Genomic DNA, 23,879 nt, shown 5'->3' with positions numbered 1-23,879 from the left:
ACATAAAACAAATTTCGAGCACTGCATTCTTCCACTTACATAACATGGCCAAAATCAGACGCATCGTGTCTCAAGCAGATGCAGAAAAACTAGTCCACACATTTGTTATTTCTAGGCTGGACTGTTGTAACTCTTTAGGCTGCTCCAATAAGTCTCTTAGGACTTTGCAGTTAATTCAGAATGCTGCTGCACGTGTTCTGACAGGAACCAAGATCAGAGATCACATCTCTCCCATTTTTGGCTTCTTTGTGTTGGCTACCTGTTAAATCAAGAATAGAATTTAAAATTCTTCTCCTTACTTACAAAGCTCTTCATATAGAATTTAAAATTCTTCTCCTTACTTACAAAGCTCTTCATGGTTAGACACCATCATATCTACGCTCTCTCTCTCTTATACAGATTAGTTATAAGATCGCTTCCTGAACAGATTCCGATCAGCAAATGGATTTTGAGTAGTACTTTTTAAATCATGCTAAAATTACATATCTCCACCTGACGGCTTGAAAAGAAATAGTCTGGTTGTTTGATCTGCACCAGAGTTTGATTGACAGCTTTCACACCAGCCCAATTGAAGCACACTAACTGGGCACCAGGGTACATGCAAAGTTATACTGAATATCAATAGCTTCTACAAATATCAGGCCAGTCAAACCAACTTGCAGCACGCTTTGGCTAAACGGCTAAATACTAGAGAAATAAAGAGAAAATGTAGAGAAGCAGAATTGTAATGGAAAAGGATCATCTGATGGTGTCTTAGGAAATTTTGACTCACCAGATCTTATCTCTTGATAACTCTCATTCTCGGCAACACACAGAAGCCTCCCCCTTGTTCTGTTTTGTCCTTCACTAACAAAATACGTGAAATTAAATCTGCATTGGTCATATCCCTGATCTCTACACTGTGACCCCTATGTCTTGCCCTATCATTTTAAGGCCCTTTCATTGTGTACTTTAAAGGACACAATTGGCCTTTGGCCAGATTTCTGAAGGACATTTTTTAACAGTGTTGGTAACATTATTTTATTCAACATAAATTTTCTCTCTGTGCACTGGCTGTGCTCCCTCCTGCTTACAACATGCAGTAGTGCATCCACTTGCTAAGAAACTTAGCCATGAGCCTTCGTATTTAAAAAAATAAATCCTATTTATCAAACAGAACTTGTGATCGGTGATCAGTGATGCCTCCTCATCTATGACCCATTTAACCTGTGTTGTTCCCCAAGACTCCATCCTTTCCCCCTGTTGTCTTTATTTTCACAGAAAACCTCAACATGTTTCAGCTTTCAAGAAACAATGTCTAGTCATCTATGAGAAAACCTGTTGAGTTATAGAAGCTAGTGGAAGAGACGCTACTTTGGAAGGTAAGCGGGACTCTTTGAACTCTAAAGGAAGTCACATTAGATCCTGCCTCTGAACAACCAGTGCACAACGACTGTTGCTCAGATTTTACGTTAAAATATCTTTAACATGTTCATACAATAAGTGTACGTTTAAACATGGATACTTGGATCCAAAGGACCAGCTGCTGCACTCACCCAGTGTTTGAGTGGGTGTGCTTGCTTCACTGTGTGCTTTGTCCCTGTCGTGTTGTTTACATTGGTATCATCTGGAATACATCCCTGTTATCACTTACTTTCTCTCATCTCTCAGCTTCAAGGACCTTGAGGTTTGGAGGTTCAACATGGGCAAAATCCTGTAGACTACATAAATCTGGTACTGAACAAGAGCAGGAGTTTCCATTAAGCACATTAAGCTTGATGGAAAAAGTGTATGAATGTGAAGCAGGGCCACGCTGGAACAGCCATGCATATTCATATAACTTAACATGCATACATACTTTAAAAAGGTCACAAAAGCAATCGCCATTTTTGGTACATTGTCCTGTATGTATGCTATGGTTTCAACGAGACTTTCACTGAAATCAAAGTATTGCAGAGAATTTTTTTTGTATTTTCATTTCATTGCATCTCTGTTAATACATTATTAATTTGGTTCATTTTTTTCTTTTTCCATAGCTTACCATACAGAGCAGTACACTGGACTAAAGCAATGCTACGATAAAAATCTAACTTACATCATAGTGCCTGGACTTCTTAATATCCTTGATTGGAGTGATCTGCTCTCCTTTCTTCTGGGATGGCTTGGTCTCTTTGGCAGTTTGGCTCTCAGGATCGGTCTTGGGTTTCTCCTCAATGGGTTTCAGCTGTTTCTGGGTCTCCGTGGTTGGTACAGGTGCCGTAGCTGGTGTCGTGGTCTTGGTGTCGGCCGGCTGTTTGGCAGCAGTGGGCGCAAATGGTCCGCCTGTGCCCATTCCTGCATGTGGTTTCTGCGTCTGGGACAGGACTGGCCTGGGACCCTGCTGACTTGTGGGTTTGTGGAGAGGGCTTTGCTGAGTGGTTGGAGCCTGGTGACGGGGCGAGCCCATTGGCTGGTGCTTGGGAGATGGATGAGGGACAGGAAGTGGAGGATCATCGAGGCCACCTCCGGACATCAGCCGCTGGGTCTGGCAGTTGAGACATAGCCACTCTTTTTTCTGAAACACAGAGAGGACAGAAGACATTAATGATAACAGGCCTGTTTTCCACAAGAGTAACAAACTTTTATTGTTATAATATTATTTCTATAAGGGTGTGTCAATTTCATAAAAAATACAATTTAAAGAGCTAATGAAGTGATATTCTGACTGAAATCCTGCTGGACAGTCATAAAATCAACAGGTAGCTTATTATTGCTTAACTCTCCGTGACTACTGCTCCACGGATCACACTAAAATAATGCATTCTTCAACTTAGTATAAATAAGACTGACGGTTCTCTACCTGATTAATATTCTTAACATTAAATATGTCGATGACACACACACACACACATATGCAAGTACTGTATACACTCTGGAAATCTTGTTTCCAGACAGAGCTGTCAGAGCTGCAGCAGGCTAAGCTAAGCTGACGTAGTTTCTAAAAGGAAGTCACACTGACAGCTACACCCTATTTTCATCACTTCAGCTCCACTCACTTCTCACACTGTGAGGCTGACTGACAAGAAATGAATCTGCGCGCGCACACACACATACACACACACACACACACTCACACATACTGTACATAATCTTTTGTCTCTATTGTGTCACTTTTTTCCATTCACGATGATGTAAAGGGTGTTACCTCGGTTTTAAAACAAAAGGAGCAGAAGATGACTGCCTTAGCATGAGCATCAAGAGCCACCACGGCTGAAAAGAAAAGGGCTCCATATACTGTACGGACATTTCACCAACTAATAAACTGTCCACAGTGTTTGATTGACAGGTGATATCTAGGAAGTGCACACAGAAAGTCACAGGAGTAAATTCAGCAACACAGTGACAGAAGAAGAAAGTTATTATTTAAAAACTAGAAAACTCTCTGCTTATCTCTTATTTTATTTTATATACAACATGCAACGTTCCTTATCGCTCTGCAGTATCTCTCCCGTATACAGCATCTGTTTACCCTCCCTTCTGAAAACTTATCTCCCATCGCTGTTCTTTTCCACCCACTTGTCAAATCCTCTCTCTGCACAAAACTCACCAAACCTTTTTTCTACCTCCCCCTCCTCTCCTCCCTCTATCTTTTCTATCTCTCCACCCTTTATCTCTCTCTTTCAGTGAATCCCTTTGAGCCTTTATCTGTGATTATGTGTCGTACAAAAAACTCCATCCACACAGCAACTAACGCTGCTTTGGGTTGAGTTTTGGACACTGTAGCACTTATAGACAGGCAAATTTAACACCATTAAAACCTTTTGTAATGATACCTGGAATTAGCACAATAGTAAGACAAATAAAAACTAGATAAAAAAGGAAGAAAGCAAAGTGGACAAAAGGGCAAATTCCAAAATGAACTGAAGAAAAAGGGGCACCAAGTATTGAATTGTTTAGGAAAAATATAAACCTATTACCTTTGCTCTGTTTCACTCTGTATTAAGGCCTGAACAGAGGCATAACTGCAGCACAAATATCTTTTATAAATATCACTTAGTTCTCATTGTATATATTTAAAAAAATGCAGCTTATGATATATGACATATGACGCTTTTTTCCAGTTCAGTCAGGATCATTCAAAATTATGGCTGCCATTCAAAAGAGAGGGAAGAGGTGGACACTTCAAGTAAGTAAGGATACAAGTACCTAAGTGCTGAAAATCAATAAGAGTGTGTTTTTTTCAATCATTTATCATTTTGACAATTTGATAATACTTAAAGAAAGTAATATCTATTGATTATACAGCTGAATAATGTGGCTGTTTGTGGGAGTAGTTGGCCTCCAGTTATAAAAGATTATAAAATATCTTCTATGGTACAAAATGTTCTGTAAGATTGTGACCCTGTGTGTGTGTCTTTGGCTGCATATGTATGAGCACATTTTGTGTGTGTGGTACTGTGCAGTACTCCATCACGCAACCACTTAGCCTACACAGCACAGTAAAGCCTCCCCTCATCGTACATCACGTTGAAGTGAAATAAGTCACCAGTATTCCTTTGACGATCATATAATACTTTCTGTGTGTGTGTGTGTGTGTGTCCCCTGAAGCAGCACACCGTACAGTAGCTTCAGAGACTGTTGAATCATTTTTAGACTCTAAAGTGAACTCATTGCCTCCTTTTGCCAGAGCGAGTACATTCAGTCCTACAGATCACATCACGTGTGTGTGTGTGTGTGTGTGTGTGTGTATCATCCCATGGAGTACCCCATAGCTCCACCACTTAACCTACATAGCACAAACAATCTGGCTCTTCTCCTCCTGTCAATATCGTTCAGTAAAATGCTCCATCAGTCCTGATTCTGCATTTAGACTGTCTCTCTTTCTAAACGTCTGTCTAAAAATCTGTTTAGCATCGCACTGTATTGTGTTCTTCCAGCTTTCTCTCTGTCTTCAGCAATACCTTCCACCTCTTGTCATCTCTAACTCCTCCATCTCAAATCTCATCAAATTTCATCGTAGAGAAAGCGATAGACCCAACATTTATTTATACATCATCCATTGCACACAATATTTCTTCAGCTACTCGATTTGATTCATGACAAAACTGTGTAAATGACTGACCACTGCGTTCAAACCCTGTTTTACACCATGGCTATACAGAAGTCATACAATTACTCAACAATGAAGGAGACAAATTCATCACCATGGCCTTGAGGGAAACTGCATCATCTGTGGGGAGTGTTTGGCCTTGTTTCCTTCTCTGTCTGTTTTTTTCTGCCCTCTTCATGTACTACTACTATTTTCAGAAACCCACTTTAACCCCTATCCAGCTTTTACTCCAAAACAAACTAGTCCTTTGACTTGACTCATGTGGTTAGTCTAGAAAACCAAAAAGATGAACGCATTGAAGAGATGAGTGACAGACAGAGACTAGAAATACCAGGAACAATGGTTCATTCTCAGGCTAGAGGGCTGAGTTACAGGTATAAACATTACACACAGTAGCTCGGGTCTTTACATTGATGCCGTAATCATTATTTCCAAGTTGTAAATCAATATAAATCTATAAAATTCTGAGGGAGACATCAGATATGTCAATGAAAACAAATGTTTTCTGGTGACACTACTAGAGGAAAAGTCAGCAGGATTTACCCCATATCATTAAAAAATATGAGCTAATCTGTCTGGTGAATAAGATATTTCAAAGTATAACTAAAAACTTGAAGTCAACAGGAAGTTTTATCTGCAGAGCTGAACAAAGGTCATTGCAATGTACATTCATTCATTTACCATAACTGCTTATTCTTATCAGGGTTGGTGGAGGATGGAGCCAATTCTAGCTGACATTGAACCCAGGACAAGTCTCCAGTTCATCACAGGTCTGACACATAGAGACTAACAATCATTCATGCTCACATTCACACCAATTTAGGGTCACGAAATAACCTGCATGTCTTTGGACTGTGGGAGGAAGCACTCAGAGAGAACCCATGCAGAAACATGCCAACTCCCCAGCCCCAGAGAGGCCCCAGCTTCATTACTGTACATGAGGTTTCACATATACGTATTATATCGTTATGTATCAGGGATGCACCGAAAATTGCCCAAAAGTGCCTTTTCGGCTTTCGGTGAAGTGGCCGAATAGTAAGGCCGAATAGTGGCGTGACGCAATTGATGCAATGAAACCACGTGCGCGGTGATCTGGCCAGGGTTGCTGATTCTTTTCTCATTCACACACAATAAACCCACGATGCAGGATATAGGAAAAACACAGGCAAGAAATACATCATACACTGCTCTTTAGCGAAGCTATATACTCTCTACATTACGGCGTCCCACACATAAGGTGCGTTCAATGACCGTCGTAATGACTATGATGCAGTCATGAACGTGGGAAAAATGGAAATTCACCGGAAATATAATAAAACTAAATGGTATTTCTTTCAAGAACAAATTAACAGTGATTAAAACAACATGGGCTTTCTAACAATATAAATGAAATAATAATTATACTAACTGGAAATCCGAAGGATATTACATAAACATTTACTTTCTTTGAAAAAACGTGTACAGATTTATTCTAGGCTATTTATGCAATAGTAAAAAAAAATAGTAAAAAATTTAACAACCGCATTTCATATTCGGTTTCGGCCGAAAATGTTCATTTCGGTGCATCCCTATCATGTATCCTGTATCGTTATGTATTGTATCATATCATATAAATTTTATTATTAATGTGCAGCTCTAAAAATGTAGACACAATATCCTAAATATAATAAAATAAATAAATACTACAATAAGACACAACGCTGGTATGATTGTGAGATCACTTCCTCCCACCATTTAAAATACTCTAGTAGACTACTTCTCTGTGCTTCTCTCAGTTTCAGGTCACACACTAGACTGAGTCATCCTCATTCTTTGTTCTGTGAGTTTTTACTGTTCACACATTTGCACCTGAAGTTTTCTTTTCTCCCATCACCACATGATCGCAAAACTTCTAGCTTTCCCCTTCCTCTCAGCTCTTACCCTGCCTCCCCTCTCTCCCCCTGTCACTCTCTGTCTCCTTTTCTCTCCCTCCAACACTGCGAAGGCTATTTTTACCCAGAATGCCATTGTTCTGCTCGAGCGCACACTTCCTAAGCACTGGTTGGCTGCTGCTTTAGGTTGCACTCTTCTGCACCACACAAACACACACACACACACACACGGTTCACATCAATGCAAGATAGAGCTGAAGGCTAGCCAGAAGGAGAGAGAGAGAGAGAGATGACAAGCAGAGGGAAGAAGAAAAAGAGGAGGGGGTGAGAGGAGAAACCCACTGGGTAGAGGAGAGGAACATGGGGAAAGTGAGTGATACCACATGTGCATGAGTGCGTGCACAAACACAGTCATTCAGCTCAGCCTTTAGTAATGTGGCTCCCTGCTGATTCTGATGTAACTGGCTCGAAGAGGAAACAGAGAAGAGGTCGATCAGGGAAGCGGTGTTAGCCAGCTACAGTGGACAAGAGACAGGTGCTGCTGCTGATGATGATGATGATGGCGTTTTGTACTTTTTGTCAAATATATTTTGGATAAAATATAATTGCTGCCTGGATTATGCTGCACTGGCAATGTTTTTTTTTCCAGTCCACAGATGCTGCGTTCTTGTGCCATAGGAAGATTGGGGTGAACGGTGGAAGGATCCAGTTTTACGACAACACTTTGGTTAACATCAGGCTTTAGTTAAATCGATAAACAGTCTGGTATCGTGTTCTTTCAGTACATATTTGGTGTTGTAGTAAATTAGGGACAGGGCTGTAAGTGACTGAAGGGAAAAACTTCAACCTGTCACAAGACAAGCCTTACCTTTGAATTTACTGTTTTTGCTCAATGTGAAATGAACGCCATTCATTGTAGAGAAATCAGTCTTGACTCAACACAAACTACTTCACCGAAGCTATGCATCATTTTCATCATCATCATCATCATCATCATGACCACAACAACCTCACAGTAAATCAGCTTCATGCAGCAATACCTCTCAACCCTGGGGTCAAACACTGATGAGCCAATCAGGGCGCAGGCGGGTTATGATTGATGGATGACCAGTTCTATCAGTTCGCAGCTACAGTATCTGCTGACCTTTGCATTTTCTCTGAAAATGAAGCAGGCTGCCAAAAGATTTGTGTATTTATACTAACAGTTATCAGTTATCCTTTGAACATATCATTGTGACTGTCTTCTTTGGCTTCGTCTCGTTGGCTAATTATTTTTTTACACCAACTGAATCAAAATGACACTGTGTTAGTTTTGGGGCAGGTTTCACCGCTCGGTGCGCAGGTTGCATCAGTTCTGTCATCATACGTTAGCAGACTCATTTATATATGACAACAAAGAGCAGATTTCACAGAAGCCCTCCCACGTAAACTCTTTTTCCTCCTGCTACTTTCAGAACTACTCTTTTTTTTTTATCTCCATCCTTATTCCTGCCTCTTGAGCTCTGTCTCCTCCTAGTTTGGTTTCCTCTTTATAATTTTGTCCACTGAGATACATTTTGCATCTTTTGGCTGCACTCTCTTTTTACTCTCTTCTTTTATCTATCTCCAACTCATGTTTCTCTCTCTCCCTGCCTGGTGTCCTTCAATGAATGTTGGAAATACTGCACAAGATGGATGTAAGGACAGAGGTGAGATCAGTATTACGTATGAAATGGAAGAAAGTAACAGTAGTAGTACAAGTTGAGATTAAAATGATTTCTAAATCCTAAAAGAAAACATTTTGTTTGTATGGTTTTTATTCGGACATGTTCATGATTAACTGTGAAATTTGGCTTTGAATATGATATGATGATGATGATGACTGATATTTAATTTGATTTAATTCGATTTCATTTTTTATTTAATTTAACTGCATTTACTGACTGAAATCTTGGCTTGTGCACACAAATATATACGGCGACCGAATGCATACACATAGACACACAAAATCACACTCACACCGGCTGGTTTAAAGGTGGAGGATTTAATCTAACACCCTTTTCGCACCATTAGGAGGCACAGAGGCCGGGATAGAGAGAATAATAGAAGAAGGAAATCAAATGAAGAAGTAGAGGCAGTAAAAGCAGGAGCGAAACAATAAGTGAAAGGAGGAGAGGAATTTAGAGGAGAGCATCAAGAGCAGGGGAGGAAGTGAAGGAGAGGATAAAGAAGAGAAATGAAGCTTGAGGAGGAGAAGAAGGAGGGGATGAAATGAGGGTGGAGGAGGAGAGGAGGGAAATAGAGAAATAAATTAGAGATGGAGGAAGTATAGAGGAGGAGGAAAGACACTCGGGGAGGAGAGATAGGAAGGAAGAATTATAGGAGTGGAAAACCAGTGAACGAGAGAATAAGTGTGAGATAAATTAGAGGTGGAGACGAAGAAAGGTATAAGAGAGAGACAAGTGGCAGAAACAAGGAGGAATAAATTACAGCAGGAGAAAAAAGCGCAAGGAGGAAGTAGAGAAAAGGAGGAGAGATGACTGACACAAAAAGCAGAAGAAGAGGAATAATCTGGGTCTTTTCTCAGGTTACATAACACAAACAGGTTTCGTTTCCATTTCACAGATATTTTAAAAATCTCTCTCATTTGACACAACGGAGCCTCTTTAATTATGTAACCTCATTGTACGAGGCAGAGATGTGGGCACGCAGCTCTATGTATGTGTGTGTGTGTGTGTGTGTTTGTGTTAATGTTTACACATTATGTTTTATTGCTCACATTTCACTGTCACCTCTTTCACTTCCTACCCGTTTTCTGTCTCCGGCCGGCCGACCAGCCATTCTTCAAAGAGGCGATATAAAGCCCCAGATGAGGTTGATCCCACCTCTTTCCTCTGCTGATACTACGCGTAGGATGATCTCGTTTGCATATACTGTGAATTTATAGCTGCCACGATGATGAATTTTGACACTATGACTGTGAGCAATAGTCTTATTTCATTTTAACCATTCAAAAAGGGCCATTTATAGTCTGAATCAGTTTTGTTGTGCTGTGAGGATTTCCACAAGATTATGCCTTAATTGGATATCATCTGTGCATGATCAGAAGAAAGGTTGGTTTAGGACTGAAACATGAACAACTCTGGAGTTTTTTTATTAGCGAGCTTCATTTGTTCACTGATGATTGTCTTTTATTCTTGGACCTTGAGCTGCTCCACTGCAGTGAATAGAGGTTGCGTGCCATGCTCAACACTATTCTGACATTGGCTTTTGAAGGAGAGTTTTCCTGCCTGGATTCTCTCAGACAGACTAGGGATTTGAACCAGCGACCTAACCGTCACAAGCCAGCTTAAAGGCGGAAGCTTTTGTGGTTGAGAGACGGACCAAAGGCGCACCATGGCTTGTTTTGAGTTTGACCCACAAATCTGTCATAAGGGCTAATTTTAACAGGGTTGTCGTCACTTTGGGACTGACTAAGACACACACACACACAGACACGAACGGATGTATATGCACACAGATAAACACTGCTGAAGCACAGGCAGCAACAGCACAATGTTTGCAGTGCATGTGTGTGTGTGTGTGCGTATGGGCTACAGGGATCAGAGGATTTTGACTCCTGCAGTAATAGGATGGCAGCTAGCCAGCAGCAAAGCAGGGCAGAGCGAGAGTGGGCCTGACTATCTCAGAGCTGGGTCAACAGGGAACATGAAGGCAGACAAGTCAACCAACTTCTACGACTGCTTTATCATACACAAAGTCTGGTTTTGTCATTGAAACAAATAAACTCAGGGAGCCGTACATGAGGTTTGTTTTTCATCACTTTAAAGGTCCAGTGTGTAAGATTTATTTACAGAACATGGCAGAAATGGAATATAATATTCATAACTATGTATTCATTAGTTTAAAATAACCCGATAATAAGAAAAACTGTATTTATGTTACCTTAAAATAAGCCTTTTATATCTACAGATGCCCAAAATGGACAAACTGAACACTGTCTCTAGCCTTTTGTGTGTTTCAGTAACTAACCTAGATGCTGTTAAATCTTGTACACTACTCCTTTGAGTGTCTACTATATGTGATATGAAAGGGGAGAATTATCTATCATTTTTAGCCTCTTTTAGCTCATTGTTTTGGTTTCAGAGTGCATTTACTGTAGGGTTCAGTCAAACAAGCACTGATAGCATTGATTGATACAACCAGATGTTTCCCTCAAAAGTTGAGACAGGAGCTAAAAGGAGAGTGGATGTTAGACCTAATCATGTGGACAGAAACTCAAACTGACTGTTAATGGCGCTCTGCGTCTGGTCAGCTTGTTACGTGTTAGCTGTAACAACTTCATGCAGCTTTTAAGAGGGAACGACAAGTACAAACTAACTTCCAGAGAGGCTGCTTGCAGAAAAAGGCTTAATCTGGAGCAATGTTATAAAATATACATTAGGTTTGCCAAGTCTGTCTACTTTTTTCATTCAGTAGGCTGAAAATGAATCATTTGGTCATACAGCCAAATGATGTCAGAGTTTGTTTTGTTGTTTTTTGGTCATACAGCCAAATGATGTCAGAGTTTGTTTTGTTGTTTTTTTTGCTGCCGTAAGTCAAAAATAGTTCCTGTGCTATTTAAAGACTGTACAGCTAAGTTTAGCAACATGGCCTGTGTGTTCTTGCCTAAAAATGAGACCAACATTTCCAAATCTGCACTTCTATTTTTAGACATTTTTAAGATACAAGTCCTATTTTCCTCGTTTTCATCTGCAGAGCTGCAAAACAAATGAGCTCTTTGGGGACACAAAAGTTTAGTTTAAGTGAGGCGAGCCTCACTCTGTGTACGCAGATTTGAACCTCATCCTGAGTGGTGAGGGGGCTGCTGGGTATTATTAGGATTTAATTGATCTGGCCTTGGTTTTAGTATGAGAGAGACTGCAGCCTTTGAAGTGTTGAAGTGTGTATACTTTGAAGTGCAGGAGGCAGTCCTCAGTTGGACAGGAGCATTATGAGTAGGGGAGATTGCTGGCTCATCCCGCAGGGCGAAAAGAAAGACATGATCAGACAGATGCTAGAAAAGGAAGTTGGAGGAACAAATCTTGAGGAAAGTTTAGCTTAGGGCTTACAGCGAGGAGAGGAGAGGAGAGGAGAGGAGAGGAGAGGAGAGGAGAGTCTTTCATTGTGAGATGAGTGAGTGAGATGGGATGGAGGCTGAGAAATGGAAAATACGTAGAGGTTGGGGTTGACATGAGAGAAGATGGAAGATGGAGTGTTGCAGGGAGATAAAAACATGGAAAACAGAGAGAGAATGATTGGTGAGAAGTAAATTAAAGGGTGAGCTCTGGTTTCTCTCAGCTCTGGTTTCCTCCTGTTTTATTCCAGCGCACCATAAATGAATCAATATGAACTATACAGGCAATGTTTTCTAAACTGAAATTAAATTCAATTCTAGATTTTGGTGCAAAAGAATTGATTGAACAAGAATTGAACAAGACAGTTGGATGATTGTGGTGAAGAAAGGGAAATGGAGTTTGGTAATAATTACATATCAGTACACAGTCCTGTGAAAGTCACCAATATTTTCATTTAAATATTTTCAAATGTGTAGTCTTAAGCTTTGACCGATGTTGGAAGGTTTTACACAATTTTTTTCTCACATGTGCTGTGGTTCACCCCAAGACCTGCAAACAGACTTTGATGTCTAAATTCACTCATGCTCTAATATGAGTTCTGGTGCCAGCTTCAGGAGCTGCTGAACTGCAAGTTACTGTCCATCAAATGCTTGCAGGAAGGCAAAACGGAGATTAGATTAGGGCAGCACCAAACATGACTGAGGATGAGGGTGTATGAGGAGATGTGTAGAACGGAGATGAGGAGAGAGGAGAGAACGAGGGAAAAATGAGAAATCAGAGGGTGAACAGAGATGCAGGCAAAATGTCAGAGTGAAAGAGGGAGGCTGAGGGAGAGGATAAGGATATTAGCGAATTAGAAAGAGAGATGAGAGGAGGATGAGGAGGGAGAAGAAAAGTGGAGAGGAGAGGAGGAGGAGAGAAAAGAGAGGCGGATTCCAAAAATGTACAGTAAATTAGTTCTGCCTCATGAAACTGGCAGTTCTGGCTGAGAAATGCTTTGGGGGCAGGATTTCTGTGCGTGTGTGTGTGTGTGTGTGTGTGTGTGCTTCCCTGTTTGCATGTGTATTTACATGAAAAAGTGTGTGCTGGTATGTTTGTTGCTGTAAAATAAATTGTGTGTGTGATGTGTAAGTCCAACTGTCTTGATGCGTGCTTCCAGTCTTTGCTGCTTGCGTGTGTGTGTGTGTGTGTTTGTGTACAAAGCGCATCACTGCCTCACCAGAACAGAGCTGATGCCATGTTGACATTTAGACGAAAACACAAGCTCGGTCTTTTAAAAGAGCAACTCTGAGAGTGAAGCTCGCAGAGAGCTGACAGGGTCAGACATGAGTGCTCCGGCTGCTGAGTATAAAAAACAGAAAGAAAGAAAAAATAACTCATAACATAAACTGTACCTGTCACGTCATCGTACGTCATTTCAACCTAAAGTACTTAAAGTACTTAAAGTCCTTAAAGCTGCTCAGGCAAAGACTTATAATAGAAAAACTATTAACTATTATTAGCCATAATCATAAACTTCTATATATATATAATCATAAACTTTTATATATATATAAATATATATAATCATAAACTTAAACCACAATAAACCATTGGTTATTCACATCATTATTCAAAAACAACAATGCATTAATTTACAGTCAATAAGCAATAATTAGGAGTTAATAGGAAAAATCTTAATTCATGTCATAATCGAGGTAGAATAAGGTATTAATACATGCTTAATAATTACTAATAGAGGGCTAGTATGCTACCTAGTTAATGGTGAATATGTGTTCCTTAATATAAAGTTTTATTAAAATAACTTACACAAACTATCATTCATTTGTTTTTATATCTATTACTGTATATTGAGGTATTATCCCATGGATTCATCATAACACGTGAGCGGGGACATAAAAATGTACTAATACTATAATAATGAGTTGACACTTTTAGAGAAGTCCACCAGGTTCCCAGCAGTAATTCAGTATGAACACACACTCACACAGACAGGAACAGTGTGTAAAGGTCAGTGTCATTTGTCGTTCACTTTCAACCCACTTCCTCTGTGTGTGTGTGTGTGTGTGTTAACCCTGAATCACAGCATGCTGAGTCAGCCTCTAAACATACACTTTTTCTTTGGGCACAAACGATATCTGGGTCAGTCTGCACTCTCATTGACAGGAGTCAGTGACTTGCTCAAGGGCACTACTTATATACAAATATTGGCTTTTTTTTTAAGATTTAAGTTATTTATCAGTAACACTTTATCTCATTTGCTAGAGTTCTAAAAATGTTTTGGTATAAAATGAATATTAAAGATCGTGTGTATGCTTTATTATCAGATATATTCCACCACTGCATTTTATATTGAAAGAATATGAGGAGATATGGTGCGATACCGGATCTATAATCTAAAAAACATATATTATTAATAATGTGATATTTTGGAGGAAGGTCCATACTTAACCCCAGCTAGTTTCTCTCATAATCATTCTTTTTTTCTTTTGATTGTAATTTTGGGTCATTGATGATATGTTCAAAGCTCTTCTGGTTGTTCAAATTGCCACATTTGCTGTGTCGTGCATGTTTTTTTGTCCCATGTAAGAGGATGCTTACAACTTACAACAACTGAGGAAACCACCAAACTGGATGGAAAAGAAGAGAAAGCATCAGGAATAAAACGATAAAAATCTGTGATCATACATATGTTTTTTCAGATACTGAGTGGCAGTTATTTTCTGACCTCAGTCGAGTGTCATGTCGCATTATAGCTCGGGAATCCTTGGAAGTCATGTGTATCTGTGTATCTGTGTCTGTGTGTGTGTGTGTGTGTGTACACTACAATGTGTGATGTTAGTGCATCATTTGGCAGCTACTCCCCCAACTTACTAATAATACACTGCGTAATGTATTCAGACACCTGCAATATCACACACAGTGGACATGCTCAGACACACACTCACAAAGCACCTTTACCCTCCCATCCAATCAGATCTCTCCGTAGGAGCGTGCTCACACTGTGCTGTGGAATTATCCACCTGCTCTGAGATACGGGGGCTCCAGATGAATCACGCGGCTGCAGCTGTTTGTCTATTTTTTCAACCCTTTTCTTTTATTTTCCTTTTTTCCGTTCACTTTTTCTTGAATCGTTTCTTGTCTGTCTTCTTCCTTTCTATCGATCTCAACTTCTTTTTGCTTTCTCTTTTTCTCTCTCTCTTGCCTCTATCTCTGGCACCAGCATATTTCATTCTCAAATTGTCGAGAGCGAGAAAGGTTTAAAAGTGGGGTTTAAAAAAGAGATTGAAGAAAAAGTAGATGTTGCATGTTGATGCTAATGCTGTATATTTATTTAACAGAAATGTTTAAGAACATTTACAAACAGTACATAGTCTGTATGTTCATGTGTGTGAGTGTGCATTGAGTGTATGGCTGTTGGAGTATCTGCAGTAGCTGCAGGGACAACCTGATCACTACATGGTGATTATTTGTCATCTCTGTGCAGCACTGACACGCTGCTTCTCTGTCCGTGCAGCTCAGATAGGCATTGATTATGTGTCAGTGTCAATGCTCTGCCTCCATCATTTGTTCATTTTACACAGAGTGGAGTCACCCGAGACTGCTGTCCCACTACTGCAACCAAACATGAAGCCAGAAATGAAAGAGCGAAAAGGCAAAGACTAATCAAAGTCATTTTGAGTGCTCTTTAAAGGATAAACACAGCTTTAGTCTCATATTCAGGACCAAATAGACAATCAAGCCAGCTGTTCTGATGATCTAAACTCTGCAAATGAAGGTTTGCAAAAGGATTTTATTGACGGGATCTCCACAAATCGTGTGGAGGTGTGTTTATGTTACATTTAGCCTATTTGTGTTTTGCTGTGATCTAAAAAACTGAAGTGAAAAGGACACGTCTGTTCACAGATCAATAACCAATAACCATTAATTCACACACATGGCTAGGAAGACCTCTGACAGCGTAATCAATAGAAAGAAAATAGGAAGGGACATATGGCAGAGTATAGGAGGGCAGCATCCAGTGATTTAAGAATTACACACTGAGGAGAAACAAGCTGAAGGTTTGTTTTTACAGGCATAGTTGCATACAATATACATATTTACCACATCACAATATTTTTCCAGTACTTGGGGGAGAAAGTCAATTATCAACAGATTAGGCCATGATGTGTTTACCTTAGAAGAAATAGTGGAAGTTGCTATTATTTGTAATAGATGAGAAGCATAAACTAACTCCTTGTTAAACCCAACTTAAGTCATCATATCTAAACAATAAGAAGGCGCTTCAGTGCTCTCCAAACAGGCCAATATATGACTGCTGGAAAGATTTATAATTTTCCTCGAGTTATCTAAGGACAGAGACGCACAGGAGTAATTCAGATTTTAATGTGGAAAAGAAGAAAATTGGATGGCTATTTTTTTTTTCATTATCCAAATATTAGCTGCTCACAAGATTTGGCTGAGCCGGCAAATATATAGGGAAGTCACCCTGAAGTCCCCACAGTCTGTTTTCATGTACAATATAATAATTCATGAGTGACAGCACAGCTGTAAAATGCGGTGAGGAGTCAAAGGTGAGATTACATAAACAAAGAAGGATGGATGTGGCAGAGGGGGAGGGGAGAGAGGGGTAGATGGAAAGAGGGAGGGAAGAGCTGGGTGGATGATTATTTTTAAGAAATGAAGAAGTAAGAGGAAAGAGTTTGGATTTAGGCTTCAGTGTGACATCTGTTCTAGTTTGGAAATACAGAAAATGGAGAAAAACGGGAACTGGACAAAGGGAGAGTGAATAAATACAGAAGGTGATGACGGCACAACAGTTCAAATGTAATCACGTAGATTCATGTCAGCAAAACCACAAAAACACTGTGTTGATTTAAAAACTGAATGATCATGATTCACAGACATGCATGTCTATACCTACTTGTGTTGATCTCTATTGAATTTTTACTACTGCATGTCTAACTCCTAAACTTAATCTAAACCCAAGTCTAACCTTAACCGTAAAGGTCGATTTTAACATCTTTGAAGGAATAGTTCCACATTGTGGGAAATCTGCTTATTTGCTTTCTTGCTGGGAGTTAGATGAGAAGATTGATACTAATCGATACAGCAAAGATCAAGACAGTGAGCTAAGCTTCGCATAAAGACTGGAAACAGGAGGAGGCAGCTTTTCAGTTTTCTTTACACTTTACTGTTTTTACACTTTGTTTTTTGCATAGATTGAAAAAACAAAATACAATGTGTTAATTAATGGGCTTAACTGGCTGGCTAAGCTAGCTAGCTGTTTCCACCTGTTTTCACCATTTATGCTAAGCTAAACTAATCACCCGCTTGCTGTAACTTCCCTTTTATGGCACAGACATGAGAATGAGCAGATTTCCCAAAATGTCAAAATAAATCTTGAACAGATTTTTAAGGATGTTAAAGCCAACCCAGATGTCCTCACTCTCAAGGTCTAAAACTGTCCTTCACACACACCCACACAAACACAAACCAGTTGTCCATTCAGTTTCACTGACTGAATCAGGAAATCAACACATTAGAATTTGTTCCATAGCGTGAAACACAGTTTGTTTGACCATGAGGCTTTGATGACTAAAATTAGCGTAGCAGCTATTGGCAGATCCCAAGCCCTATGTTTAACTGGTATTGACGACATACAGTTGCATGCCATTACACTACACATAGGCACACACACACACACACTGCACTACACTGTTATTTCTCTGTGTCCCTCAGGACAACTTAGTGTTTAAGCTACCTTCAACCCTACAGGAAATTTACTGCCTTTCAACAGTTTGGCACACACACACACACACACACACACACACACAGTCCAGTAAAGGATATTTTATTGATTAGTACCCAAGAAAGCCGATTGGTCAGTTACAGGGTGGAATCTACTCTCACTGGATTCAGAGGACTCTGGAATGTAATTTGATTCACCAAAGTGCTCCAGGGGGTGTTTTCTAATTGTTTTATGCTTGTGTGCACAAGAGTTAGTGTGCTTGTGTATGTGTGTGTGTATGTGTGTGTGTGTGTGTGTGTGTTTTCTTGGTTGAAAAGATCAATTTACCCTCTTCTCCCAGGGGAGTCACAGAGATAGTACACCTGCTTTTTCTCTTCCTTTCTGTTTGCCATAAAACTCTGTCTCTACCATTTTGCTTTATTTTCATACGCCTCCCGCATCACTACTACTCTTTACACTATATATAAGAGACTGATGGTTTAAATATTTTAGTTTTGTTACTATTCCACTGCTGAAATGAAAAAGAAACAATCAGACCACTAACATGTTGCTAATCTTTCTGCTCTTACACCCTAAAATGATTTTATTTATGTATAAGTTAGACCAAGTAGATTATAGTTGCTATAGGAGACAGTAAAGAATGATGACGCAGAGAGTTGAATTAGCCTAAAATGGTGGATAACATTACAGCCCTTGTTCTGCATTGCTGGTTATTATGGTAAATGCAGAGACTCAGTAATGATTCACTTATTTTCTCCATCTTCTCTGATGGAAACTGAAGGCCTTTTCAACATTTAAAAAGGTCTAGTTGAAACAGTTATTCAACATCCATTATATTTCAGAAGAAAAAAAAACAGACATCCCCTGGCTACTGACACTATTAACATAATAAAGTGGAGGAAAGTGCAGTATCTATTTGTGAAGATGGTAATTTGAGCTGTGGACAGGGAAAGAAGTGGACCTGACAGTCTGCTGAAGAGATGCATCACTAAATATAGTGATTCATAATAAATATGAGGCTGCAGCAAGAGTTTGACAGCAGCACAGGAACTCCTGCTGAGATACAATGTTCATTCTCACCATCTTTTTTCTCTGATCTCTTTTTCTGTTTTTGTTTTCTACTGTCTCTTTCCCTCTTGATGTCATTCCTCTTTTTTCCCCTATCACTATAGTCTTTTTTATTTCACACAGAAACTGAGTTTGGAACCAACAAACAGACAGTCAATAGACCGCATGGCATTACATCGCCAATATTTATTTAGCAGTTGGCCAGCAGTTAGTAAACTTAAAAAAAAGATCATTTAGCTGTGATTGTGATACAAAAAAAGTGTAAACCAGGCCTTATTTTAAGGTGTTCTGGGGAAAGTCCAAGTCAAGTTTCAAGTCTTAAAAAGCAGATTGCAAGTCAAGATGTGTAGTAAATATAAATGGAAATATGTGTGGCTGTGCAAGTTCCACCTGTCATTACCCCATGTCTGCTTTTACTGGGGTTTTATCAGGTCTAAAAACATGACTGCCACTACAAAATAAAACAAAAAAGTCACTATGAAAGTGCCTTGCTCAAGGGGTGCCATGCAGTGAGAGCAGGGATTGGACTGCCAACCTTGGGGTTATTTGATGACCTACTCTACCACTGAGCCACGGTACATATAACATTTAACATGATAAATATAAACTGCAGCGTAGAGAAGGTGCTGTGTGATAGTCCTGTGTGCTCATAATTATAAAACATGTCAAAATGAATGTAGTCATTACTGATTTGAAATGGTTTTTTATACCAATTAAAATCCTTGTTAAAATTCATCAAGAACATGATACCAGATGTATGCAGTCAGACAGCAGTCCCGAAACAGCTGAGATCAGCACCATGGACAGAGGCAACAACCAAATGCAATGACCAAAAACGACCAGCAGGAGGACGGACAGCTACCGTTAACATGAGGGCTGTGTTTCTGGTTTACTGTAGTCTGGATAATGAAACATACTACACAGAGTAATGTGGTGCTAGTGGGTTTGTCAGAGAGGGAAAGGGGGAGTATATCAGCATTTCAAAATCACAAAGGAGAAATGATGCAGAGGGAGAAAGAGGAAAGGAAATGAAGGAGAGAGAGAGAGAGAGTGAAACAGAAAGGAAAGGATAAGAGGAGGCATAGAGAGAGATACTGTAGAGAGAGAGAGCAGCAGTGGAATACAAACCACTGAGCTGCTGGTTGCAGCTGGATTTTTCTAGTTCCACACACACACACACACACACACACACACACACACACACACACACACACACACACACACACACACACACACACACACAGTACCAATCAAAGGAAACCGTTCCACTGCTCTAGTTTCTGTCCAGGGTTTGCAAGTCTGTGGTGGTGAATTTTAGCCCATAAGATGTTCTATTCTATTCTATTCTATCTTATCTATTATATTCTATTCTATTCTATTCTATTCTATTATATTCTATTATATTATATTATACGGTTTGATGATTGGCTTTGCGAATGAATTATGAAAATCAGGCTTAGGTTATACACTGTTTGGCATCAAATGTTCAGCATTTAAAAACATAACATATATGAAAATATGATTTCTTTTTTTATTTCAGTTTATTTCAGTGTGCACATTAAGTGACTAAAAACCAAAAGCACATTTACATGCTAAATGTCAATTCTTGTGTCCTTTGTGTATCCTCAGTCCTTTCTCTACATTTTCCCACCCTCACTCTGCATCTTGGTACAGTCCAATCCTAACCTTTTTGCTTGTTTCCATCTCACTCTCCTTTAGCCATCCATCACTTTCCCACACTTTCCCTCTCTGTGTTTCCAGCTCACTCTCTCATGCTGTTTGTGAGGACCATTATTGCCCAGATTTGTCACCATGAACGCAATAAAAGTGTGTAGGCGTGTTTGTGCATGCGGGCGTGATGGGATGTGAATGTGCTTTGCATGTGTGCTAACTGGTTTTCTCTCTCTATTTTTGTCCCTCTACCTTATACTCTCTCTCTCTTTCTCTCTGTTTTTGCAAGTGCCATTATAACTGAGATTTGTCACCGTGTACACAATGAGATAGAGGCAGTGTGTGTATTTACTGTGTGTCTGTGTGCTGATTGGTGGCTCTAAATCATTATGAGACACTGCCATGTCCCTATACATAAGGACACACACACACACTTTTCTTCACCGCCATTAGTCGCCATGTCTCCCACTGAGCTGAGCAGATGAACAACATACTAGTGACAGAGCTAATTCAACAGCCCACGCCTGAATTACACAGGGACACAATTTATCTGAGCATGTGTGTGTGTGTGTGTGTGTGTGTGTGTGTGTTTTCTTGAGTGGTGCTCGAAATGTAATGCAGTGCGAACAAGACTGTGATAGCTGCTCAGTGAGTCTAAAATCACTCTGCTTCTTTTTGCCTTCTGCTTCTTGTGTGACTATAAATAACCTGTTCTCAGTGTTAGCACTGTGCTCTATCATTTTAGAGACCACACTGGTGATTATTCACCCTCTATTTGTATGTTTTTAAAACAAAAAAACAGCAATTTTCTTGTTGTTTCGCAAACTTGATTATATATAAGAAACCATCAAGGTGTACTGATACAGATAAATAAGGGACAAAGTAAAGGTCAGTCAGATATGTGCATATGAATGCAGAATCTGTAAGCGAGGGAAGATTTTGGCACCGGTAGCATTCTGGTTTGTTTGTAGTCCGAGTAGTATTGCCCAATCATGTTTGAGCAGGTTTGGCTGCAACAGTCCATGTGAAAAGCAAAACAGGTGGAACGAATTGGCTGAAATAAAATCTCGGAACCAGACGACTGTGCACTGGCAACGATGGAGCGTTTTAGTTTTCTGCATTCATATGCAGATATCTGTCTATAGAGATTAGCAGAAATGTGTTATTCTCGTCTTTCTCGCGTATCAAGTTGTTATTTGAACTGCAGGGGAAGTCTTGGCCCAGATATCCATTATCCGTTTTCTGATAACGTGCCATAATGTGCCACGGCTCTGATGGCTACTGACTTCAAGTACAAAGAGAAACTGAGTTGAACGTTTGACAAAGTTAGTAAGTTTTCAGATTTGTCTACATACAACTTTGTTGTTGTCCTCATAGGGGTTTGCACTTAATTTGCAGATGCATTCTAATAAAAGTGATAAAAATGTAGTATTAATAGTATTATAAAAGTGGGTATACACATCATTTGGTGTGCCATTTTCAACATCAACTTTAAGGTTATTGTTGGCCCTGAGAAACTTCTCTTGGTGCTGTTAAGATTTCACGACCTGATATGTAGACTGTTTTTTCAGCATGATATTCCCAGAGGTGGAACAATCAGTTTGTTACCTCAATTTAAGCAGCATACATCTTAATGTTTGACATATTTCCTGTGGTCGAGGCAGATAAAGCAACCTCATAAATACTGTTCTGTGTGACCACACAAACCTGGACAAACCAACTTGCAGTGTTGTGTGAGAGGGCTTTACTCACAACAGCTTCATGGGTGCCAGTCTGTAAAATCTGTAATGAAATCTGCCTCACACCGCTTTAAAAAAGCTGCTAATGTTCCTAAAAGAGTTTCATTAGTCTGGATGTCAATAGAGTGTTTTAATGTCTCATGAAATTCTCAGTTCTTTGCTCACTCCTCATAGCTTTGAGTAATGGATATGACGTGTCCTAGGTGCCCCCCGCCTCTTGCCCAATGATAGCTGGGATTAGCTCCCAACCCTGTGACCCAAAGGATAAGTTGGTATAGCTACAGGAATACACAAGTTCTACAGTGGAGACAGTGTGGTAGCAAGGGTTGAGAAGATTTTCATATAGCAAACCTTCCTTTTTATCTATTTCCCTGCCAGGATTTCTGTCTGCTACTCTAAACTGGAAGCGTGCTGACCACCGTCTATAGGCAAAAATCCTAAATATGGATAAGTACCTCATACACCACACAACAACCACAAAAGAAAATCCAAACTTTTCCTTTAAACTATCCCATATCGCTTGCCCGTAAAGGAAACAGGCAGTGCTTACGGCTCCTGTGTGTTCTTGTTGTGACTACAAAAATACAGAAGTTTTGGATTTAATTCAAATTGTAGGCCTACTCTGTAGCAAATTATGATTTTAAAAGCAGATTATATAGTGTAAAAAATTAACACCATCATTTCTACTTTGCAGTATTAACCGCAGTTTAACTACATGGCACTCAACGCTTCCTGCACCAGATTTAAATCCTTGCAGTGGCAGGTGAAATATCAGCAGCAAGTGTTTCATTTATTTAAAAAAAAAAGCCTAAGTGATTGGATTCATTTAGTCATGGAATTGTGAATGATTGGCTTTTATTTGTTTCTGCTGTCTGTGTGAGAGTTTACAAGGCTTAGGTCACTCGCCATTTGTAGACATGTAATATAATTAAGGTTTTAATCAGTTCATGAAAGCTTTTCTACTGCTGTTATTTCTGAAAATTTGTTACCCAATTGGTTGAAATAATCGCCACTTTCAGTCCAAAAGTATCCATATCAGCATGCATATTACCATGAACACTAATGCCAGTAAAGCAACACAAAATAGAGGCAGAGAGGGAAAAGAGGAGACAGACGGAGATAAAGTCTGAGTGGGTAGAGGAGAACAGCTGGAAGGAAGGAGGGAGGGACGAACGGAGGAGGTAATGGAGCAGAAACACTTCAAGCTTCAGTCTCGGGGGCAGGACAGCCAGCAGAGAGAGAGAGAGAAAACAACCCCCACAAACACCAACAGAATGGCGCAGCCCGGCTGGGAATCAACCATTCAGTAAGCAGCACTGGGGGGCTGGAAGAGAACACAGTTAAAGTATCTGGCTGGGTATACCCTCTAATTTATTTCTCTCTCTCTGTGTTGCTCAGTAACGTAACCTCTGACCACTCTCTCTGGTTAATTGTCTTGCATCTCTGTCAGATTTGCTCTCTGTTTCATCAAAGTCATCCCCTTGATTTCTCTCTTCTCTCAATCCTTCACTTTCAATCTTTCCCTTCTCAACTCCCTTCATGGTTGTCTGCTGCTTGTCCTCTTTTCTCTCAGTCCTTTCTTTTTCATTCTCTTTCACTTCTGTCAGTCTCTCT

General features: G+C 39.8%; 1 protein-coding gene across 4 annotated transcripts in view; it reads right to left on the bottom strand.

Moving 5' to 3' along the window:
- Positions 1 to 23,879, bottom strand: part of bsna (bassoon presynaptic cytomatrix protein a) — a 150,664-nt gene that overhangs the window by 39,922 nt on the left and 86,863 nt on the right. For all 4 annotated transcript variants that reach the window (XM_027288988.1, XM_027288991.1, XM_027288989.1 and 1 more), the window contains one exon: positions 2,075 to 2,533. In XM_027288988.1, coding sequence (XP_027144789.1) covers positions 2,075 to 2,533 — 459 coding nt within the window. The remainder of the gene's footprint in view (positions 1 to 2,074; positions 2,534 to 23,879) is intronic.

Source organism: Larimichthys crocea, chromosome XV, assembly GCF_000972845.2.
Source record: "Larimichthys crocea isolate SSNF chromosome XV, L_crocea_2.0, whole genome shotgun sequence".
Classification (NCBI taxonomy): domain Eukaryota; kingdom Metazoa; phylum Chordata; class Actinopteri; family Sciaenidae; genus Larimichthys; species Larimichthys crocea.
The sequence above is the reverse complement of the archived record's forward strand: the minus strand, read 5'-3'. Positions and strand labels throughout refer to the sequence as shown.